This window comes from Carassius auratus, chromosome 1 (assembly GCF_003368295.1).
Source record: "Carassius auratus strain Wakin chromosome 1, ASM336829v1, whole genome shotgun sequence".
Taxonomy (NCBI): Eukaryota; Metazoa; Chordata; class Actinopteri; order Cypriniformes; family Cyprinidae; genus Carassius; species Carassius auratus.
Window position 1 is genome coordinate 28238663 of NC_039243.1, and position 8521 is coordinate 28247183.

General features: G+C 39.2%; 1 protein-coding gene across 3 annotated transcripts; it reads left to right on the top strand.

The window, feature by feature from the left end:
* Window positions 1-1204: 1204 nt before the first annotated feature.
* LOC113106298 (G-protein coupled receptor 183-B) lies at window positions 1205-6342 on the top strand. 3 transcript variants are annotated; one of them, XM_026268076.1, is made up of 3 exons: window positions 1205-2292; window positions 3037-3903; window positions 5001-5113. In XM_026268076.1, exons 2-3 carry the CDS (start codon window positions 3058-3060, stop codon window positions 5001-5003), a joined length of 849 nt encoding a protein of 282 aa, XP_026123861.1. In that variant the 5' UTR covers window positions 1205-2292; window positions 3037-3057; the 3' UTR covers window positions 5004-5113. The 3 variants fall into 3 exon arrangements, with proteins under 3 accessions (XP_026123861.1, XP_026123842.1, XP_026123852.1); XM_026268057.1 differs by lacking the exon at window positions 5001-5113 and having other exon boundaries at window positions 1206-2292; window positions 3037-4378; XM_026268067.1 differs by lacking the exon at window positions 1205-2292 and having other exon boundaries at window positions 3769-3903; window positions 5001-6342.
* The last annotated feature ends 2179 nt before the right edge of the window (window positions 6343-8521 follow it).

Consider the following 8521-nt stretch of genomic DNA (forward strand, 5'->3'; position numbering starts at 1 on the left):
AGTGGAGAATTTCATTTTATTAAGTTAAATGTTATAGCTACCCTTAATGCTCTTGTCTTTCCCTTCTTGTCTTTTTGTCCTTTTCCATCTCTCCAATCCGATTCAGCCTCACAGGTGATCGGAGATGAGGAAAGTGCGTTCTCTCTGCTTTGTTGCAGTTCCCTGATTTTTAATTATTTTTATCCTTTTTTTCCTAATCAGTTGATCCTTTTCTAATAAAGCAGTGGTTTCAGTTTAATATGTTGCAGGCTCATTTATTGTTAATAAATGATAATGCGGAAAATAAATGATCAAATAATATTGGGCTTGTTTTTGAAGCTCCAGTTGCTTATTTGTCTCGCGAGAGTTGGCAACTGTGGCGAGAGACCGAATTGTCACAAAAGGAGTGTGTTTTTGGTTGCCAGGGCAAGACAACCCTGCACAGATTACCTAAAGAGAAACAGCATTAAGGGACCAGTGGATGGAGTTTATTTTTACAGAGCATCAACAGGGTTGTGCAAGTGTTTTTGTTTGTTCCCTGCATTTCGAAGATGCTTGTTTTACAAACAAGGCCCAGTTTGACGCCGGATTTGCATATCGTTTATTTCTTAAGGTTAATGCAGTCCCAACGAAAAAGGGTCACGATCGTGTGTTGGAACCGCAGGCGGTGAGTAAAACTGTTTCAAATATCTCTGTGTTGTTAACTTAGCTATCGCCGCGTAAGCACATCAAGTAAACAACATGTGATGTTGTCATCAAACTGCACTTTCCACATGTAACGTTACAGCTTAAAAAAAAAAACAAACAAAAAAAAAGACGACATAAAGTGGAACTTAGTCATTTTCCAAAACCGCTAAGCAAATATATCCAGTTACACCACATAGAGACGTTGTTGTTGCTGCTGCTCTTGTTAAATTTCAGCCTCTGGATCTGATTCTGGATCATAAATATACTCTGAATCTGACTGTTAGCCATGGTTTGTTTTGGATGATGGTTTTTCCTTCACGGTAATGTCACAGCTTCCAAACGCTCTCAACGCAAAAGCCTACTGGCGCTAGTGATTCTTTAGCTCCGCCCACACGTCACGCCTCCAGCGGCTCGTGTTTTTTCGGGAAAAATCGGTACAGACTATCTTTCTCTTATAAATATAATACAACTAAAGACTTTTTGGAGTTATGAAGGATGCAGTACTACTCTATAGGTACTCAAGATTAACAGGATATTGAGTGAAAACGAGCATTTCACCCCCCCTTTAATCATTATGTTTTAATGTAAAACAGACTAAAACACTGTTATGTACAATGCATTGGTGAACAGTAACCTGTTTTAATAGTTATACTGATAACACTTCACATATTTTTATACACATACAAGTGGAAATAAAAGAGGTCATAATTGTAGGATGTTTCATTGCATTGCAAAATGTATCTGTTTCAGAATGTATCTATTGACAAAGTAAGCTCTCTGGTAAGAAGTGCTTATGCAAGGTGAAGTAAAGCAGATAAGCCAACAACATGAATTTCAAATCCTCAGTACAACATATTACAATGACGCAACAATCATTACAAAATTCTGAATATGGTCTATCAACCATTTAAGAAGTGCTGAAATGACAAATGGGTTAACAGTTTATCCAAACTAGTACTTCAATTCTTTTGTACTGTTTCCTTACTTAGTTTTAATGTAATTTTTTTGTGTCTAAACATGTTCCTAAATGCAGATTCAGTACATATCAACGGTAACTGTTATGTCTGACATCAGAATGACTAAATGTCTCAGTGAAAGCCACAAGATAATTTCAATTCCCCATAGAGTTAAAGAGACAGTTCACCCAAAAAATATTCTCACCTTTATGTTGTTTCAAACCTGCATGAATTTCTTCCTACTGCTGAACACAAAAGAAGATATTTTGAAGACTGTTGGTAAACGAACAGTCGCTGGTAGCCATTGATTTTCCTCCATATTTCTTCCATACTGTGGAAGTTAATGGCTACCAGCAACTGCTTGCTTACCAACGAAGATCTTTTCTTGTGTTCAACAGAAGAAATACATTTATACTGGTTTGGAACATCCTGTTGTAAATGCTGACAGAATTATTTTGAGGTGAGGTCTCACTTTAAGCAGATTCACCACGCTGCAAGAGAGAGAGAGAGCTATAAAAGGAAAGAGAGGAAGAGACTAACAGACAGTGAGAAAGAGGCACGAAAAGATGCTGAACTTTCACTTTTGCTGCATTTCATACCGCTGAAGTGAGAAATAGAAATTTAGAGTAGCATCAATGTCTGAATGTCTGAAAATCTGCTCTGCTATCTGGTAAGTGCATTCATGTAATTTTTTATAAAAAAAATAGAGAAGAATTAATTAAAATATACACGTTTTGGAAAATTAATGTATGAAATTAATCCCAAACATAAAAAAAAAGAAATCTGTAAAGGATTATTAAAATTTTATGTTGACCATGTGTGAAGTTATAATTTCTTTTTTTTTTTTTTTCAAAATATACAAATTTCTGTAAAGTCCTAAAAGCTTATGAACAGCTATTCAGCTAATCTTTGGTAATTATCTTTGTTATTAAGAAAGATAAAAATTGTATCAGTAAATACTGAAATTAACATTTCCTAAAATTAATTGATGATTTACTATTTTTAAGTACTAGCTCATATGAACGAATGCACTTTACTGATGTTCACAAGTGGAACTTCGTTGTAAAGTGTTACTGATTATATTTCATTTCAAATTTGTATGCATTTGTCCTTTTTCAGACATGAAACTGAATTCATAAATATTTACAAAATCTATTTTACAAAATGCTAATTTAAGGTAGTCGTAACATATAAATCAGTTTTCATTCAAAACACATTTCCAAATGCCTCTTAAACAAAGCAGAAACATGTTAACACAACAGAAAACAAATAGCAACAAGCCTCACGTGAAAAAAGGGAAATGGAAGTCAGTCTACACTTACTTACTACAAACAGTATCAATCTTACTACAAACAATATCAAACTCAATCTTTTTAACACTGGTTTCTATTTTACCATTTGACTCTCTCTGCAGTGACTTCTCCTGTGTATAACTATGATGAGCCCAGATTTAGAGAACTGCACCAACTTGTATGACCATCGTCCAGTGGCCCGAGTCCTCATACCTCTGGCCTATTCCATCATATGTCCAGTGGGACTTTTAGGCAATGCCCTGGCTCTTCATGTGATCTTCTCCAACATCACCAAAATTAATTCCATCACGCTTTATTCCGCCAACCTGGCTGTGTCCGATATCATGTTCTGCCTGTCGCTTCCCCTCCGAGCTGTTTACTACGGCCTTGGCTTCCACTGGCCCCTGGGGGAAGGACTCTGTAAAGCCATAACCCTGCTCTTCTATTTGAACTGCTATGCTGGAGTAAACTTCATGACCTGCCTGGCAGTCGATCGCTTTGTGGCGATGGTGTTTCCTCAGAGTCTGGTGAAACTGAGAAAGGTGAAAAATGTGCGATTGGTGTGTCTGGCCATATGGCTGCTGGTGTTTGCTCAGACGTTGCCTCTCCTGACCATTAACTTGACCAAAACGGAGCATGACAACAGCATCACCTGTATGGAATACCCCAATTTCGAGGGTCTTTTCAAAGGGCTGCCCTACATGCTGATCGTGGGGGTAGTTTTAGGCTTTGGAGTCCCAGTGGTGACAATCATCGCCTGCTATTCCATTCTGACCCGTAAACTACGTCTAGCAGCAAAGTCGAACCGACTGACAGAACGTTCTGGAAGAACCAAAAAAGCAAGAGGAGTGATCGCGGGAGTGGTATTTGTGTTTGTGGTGTGCTTCAGCCCATACCATATAGACCTTTTGCAATACATGATCCGAAAACTTTTCTACGCTCCAGACTGCACGGAGCTACAGTCCTTTCAGATATCCCTGCATATTACGGTGTGTCTTATGAACTTAAATTCCTGTCTGGATCCCTTTGTTTACTTTTTTGCATGCAAGGGCTACAAGCAGAAGCTGACGAGAATGATGAAGTGGCAGGTTGGCACCCACTTCTCCACTGCTGGAAGAATCTCGCCTGAAAGTTCAGGCATAGGCGACGAGCTCGGCACACGCCGCAACAACAAGATAAAAATGAACACTATTAGAGAAGCTCTGTAAAACAATCATCAACAAACACATATGTGGGGCCACAGTCAGGCCCATCGCAACAAGGCAGGCAAACCAAGCAATTGCTTGGGGCCCCGAACTGACCTGGGGCCCCAAGACAACGACTGGTTAAGAATAAAATGCAACGACACCGTGTGAGCGCCCCTTTGATCGTCAATGCAGTAACATGTAATGACACTGTTATCGGGATCCCCCTCAAGGGGGCCCCTCTCAGTTGTCGCTGACAGCAGCAGGCCAACCAGGTCAAGTGATCTCTGCTTTTTTTTTTAGAACGGAAGGAATATGGTTACTGTAATATGTCTTTTTTTTTAACGGGATAAGGAAAACGCAGATCAGAAATCGCAGACTGCAAGGAGTCAGCAGTGTTTTGATTTGAGGGCTCAGGCAAACATAAAGAGAACGCCGTGGTGTGTTTCGTTTGCAAGAATCGCGGAATCCAGTCATAAAAAACGGAATTTACCGTTTAACGCAGAATGACACGTAATTTGCCAAATTTTGAATGAATGAATTAAAAATAGGTCATTGCACTTACATCAAACCACGATACAGACTAATATCTGTAAATATTAAGCAGGAACAGTCTGTTTAAATATGAATCCTGCATGTTCTGCGTGTCTCTGTTAATGAAAGGAGCAGAAGCGCGCGTGACGCTCGCGGTGATTTCAGTCTCGCGTCTGATGTCTCACTAAATAAGGATGTGAACACATGAACAACATCTACAGGACTGCTCTTAACAAAAACTTTAGTTTGCTTAATTTTCAATAATTAAAAGATAAATTAATGTTTGGTGTTTAATGTGCATCTCAAACAATATCAAACTCAATCTTTTTAACACTGGTTTCTATTTTACCATTTGACTCTCTCTGCAGTGACTTCTCCTGTGTATAACTATGATGAGCCCAGATTTAGAGAACTGCACCAACTTGTATGACCATCGTCCAGTGGCCCGAGTCCTCATACCTCTGGCCTATTCCATCATATGTCCAGTGGGACTTTTAGGCAATGCCCTGGCTCTTCATGTGATCTTCTCCAACATCACCAAAATTAATTCCATCACGCTTTATTCCGCCAACCTGGCTGTGTCCGATATCATGTTCTGCCTGTCGCTTCCCCTCCGAGCTGTTTACTACGGCCTTGGCTTCCACTGGCCCCTGGGGGAAGGACTCTGTAAAGCCATAACCCTGCTCTTCTATTTGAACTGCTATGCTGGAGTAAACTTCATGACCTGCCTGGCAGTCGATCGCTTTGTGGCGATGGTGTTTCCTCAGAGTCTGGTGAAACTGAGAAAGGTGAAAAATGTGCGATTGGTGTGTCTGGCCATATGGCTGCTGGTGTTTGCTCAGACGTTGCCTCTCCTGACCATTAACTTGACCAAAACGGAGCATGACAACAGCATCACCTGTATGGAATACCCCAATTTCGAGGGTCTTTTCAAAGGGCTGCCCTACATGCTGATCGTGGGGGTAGTTTTAGGCTTTGGAGTCCCAGTGGTGACAATCATCGCCTGCTATTCCATTCTGACCCGTAAACTACGTCTAGCAGCAAAGTCGAACCGACTGACAGAACGTTCTGGAAGAACCAAAAAAGCAAGAGGAGTGATCGCGGGAGTGGTATTTGTGTTTGTGGTGTGCTTCAGCCCATACCATATAGACCTTTTGCAATACATGATCCGAAAACTTTTCTACGCTCCAGACTGCACGGAGCTACAGTCCTTTCAGATATCCCTGCATATTACGGTGTGTCTTATGAACTTAAATTCCTGTCTGGATCCCTTTGTTTACTTTTTTGCATGCAAGGGCTACAAGCAGAAGCTGACGAGAATGATGAAGTGGCAGGTTGGCACCCACTTCTCCACTGCTGGAAGAATCTCGCCTGAAAGTTCAGGCATAGGCGACGAGCTCGGCACACGCCGCAACAACAAGATAAAAATGAACACTATTAGAGAAGCTCTGTAAAACAATCATCAACAAACACATATGTGGGGCCACAGTCAGGCCCATCGCAACAAGGCAGGCAAACCAAGCAATTGCTTGGGGCCCCGAACTGACCTGGGGCCCCAAGACAACGACTGGTTAAGAATAAAATGCAACGACACCGTGTGAGCGCCCCTTTGATCGTCAATGCAGTAACATGTAATGACACTGTTATCGGGATCCCCCTCAAGGGGGCCCCTCTCAGTTGTCGCTGACAGCAGCAGGCCAACCAGGTCAAGTGATCTCTGCTTTTTTTTTTAGAACGGAAGGAATATGGTTACTGTAATATGTCTTTTTTTTTAACGGGATAAGGAAAACGCAGATCAGAAATCGCAGACTGCAAGGAGTCAGCAGTGTTTTGATTTGAGGGCTCAGGCAAACATAAAGAGAACGCCGTGGTGTGTTTCGTTTGCAAGAATCGCGGAATCCAGTCATAAAAAACGGAATTTACCGTTTAACGCAGAATGACACGTAATTTGCCAAATTTTGAATGAATGAATTAAAAATAGGTCATTGCACTTACATCAAACCACGATACAGACTAATATCTGTAAATATTAAGCAGGAACAGTCTGTTTAAATATGAATCCTGCATGTTCTGCGTGTCTCTGTTAATGAAAGGAGCAGAAGCGCGCGTGACGCTCGCGGTGATTTCAGTCTCGCGTCTGATGTCTCACTAAATAAGGATGTGAACACATGAACAACATCTACAGGACTGCTCTTAACAAAAACTTTAGTTTGCTTAATTTTCAATAATTAAAAGATAAATTAATGTTTGGTGTTTAATGTGCATCTCAGAAAATGCTTTATTTAAAAACCCACCTGAATGGCACTTAAATGCACTTAATTCATCTGTCAACTTTTTTGTCATTGTTCAAAGTACAAGTACAGACAGAGAAACAATTATTAATAATTAAATGTTTTTTTTTATGTATGCATTGCATTCTATGCATTTAAAAAATAATAAAAAATCTAAAAAAGGAAACTTAGTTTTTCATTTAATGCACCCCTGAGCTGGTAATAGTGACCTCTTTCAATATGCTAACAGTGAAATGGTAAAACGTACTTCACAGGTAATTTCAGATTTTTGTTTCAATTATTTCCCAGCTACACCATCAACTTCATCCTCAACATCAACAGATGCATCACTTCTCAGTGCTGATTTTTCCTCTATAAAGCACAAGGTACCAAAAGCTCTATATAGCTGATATCCTGCTCAGCCCAAAGTTTAAACTAAGTTTGTGCTGTCATATTATTAGAAGAAAAATTCCCACCAAACTATTTTTTCAAGCAGTATTTGCACTGTAAACTTTTTTTAATTTATATAAAGTGCGGGTGAACTTAAACTGTATGGCTATGCTGTGGTTCCTGTAGGCTTTGCGTGTGTGTGTGTGTGTTTTGCTTGGGGCCCCCAAATTCCTTCAAACGGCCCTGGCCACAGTTGAGACTTAAAAGCCAAATAGAAGGCTAATTAATACCAGAAGTGGCCTAAAAATCATAGACAATTTGTCTCATCTGATTTTAAACAGCAGACACCTCATGAAACAGATGGACGCTTGACAAGCACTGGCATCAAAGTGGAGAAAGAAAAAATACTTGATGCAAAAAGACTACGTAATCCATGAAATATCTGTCTATATTTAAAAAAAAAAAATTTAACTCATAACGGGGTAGGCTAGTTCACCAAAAATATACATATATACTGCAAATATTTACTAACTTGTTCTAAAACTGTAGACTTTCTTTCTTTTATGAAACATAAAGTGTCTCACCAGCCTGTGTTTTTAGGTGTTTTTTTTTGTTTGTTTGTTTGTTTGTTTGTTTTTTGGACCAATAGTAACCAAAGTGGTTTGGTTTTCCAATATTCTTCAAAATATCTTATTTTGTGTTTTCACAAAGTCTTAAAGGTTTGGAATGACATGAGGTTGAGTACAGTTTCATTTTTGGGTGAACTATCCCTTTCACACATAAATAAGTGAATCATTCTTCAAGTTTTGAAAATTGTGAATAAAGTAGTTGAACTATCAAACAGCTGATTTAATTGTGAAAAAAAAGTAAATGTGTGAGGAACCAACCAAGATATCAAAAGTCATGTCAAGAGTTGATGACACTTTGTCCACGTTGTGGATTTTATCAAAGTTTTAATGCATCGACTGGTGCATGAAGTCTTAGATAGAGGGCAAGATTATCAAAAAAGCAAATGTTCTCATCAAAAAAGGAAACCATCAATGCCAGTCTCTCATTAACAAGAGTCTGAAAGCTAGTAGTTCAAAGGAAATGACTTGAAATTAAAGGGTACTTTACTTTCATAAGACCTTGCCATTTCAACATATATTGCTTTCATATATTGGGGAAATGTTGTTCTAATGTTAGTAAAGAATACTTTCACAACGATACAATGAGAAAAGGACGTTAAT

What these genes read in the sequence shown, in the direction of transcription:
- LOC113106298 (XM_026268057.1), top strand. Translation starts at nt 3,058, where the DNA reads ATGATGAGCCCAGATTTAGAGAACTGCACCAACTTGTATGACCATCGT.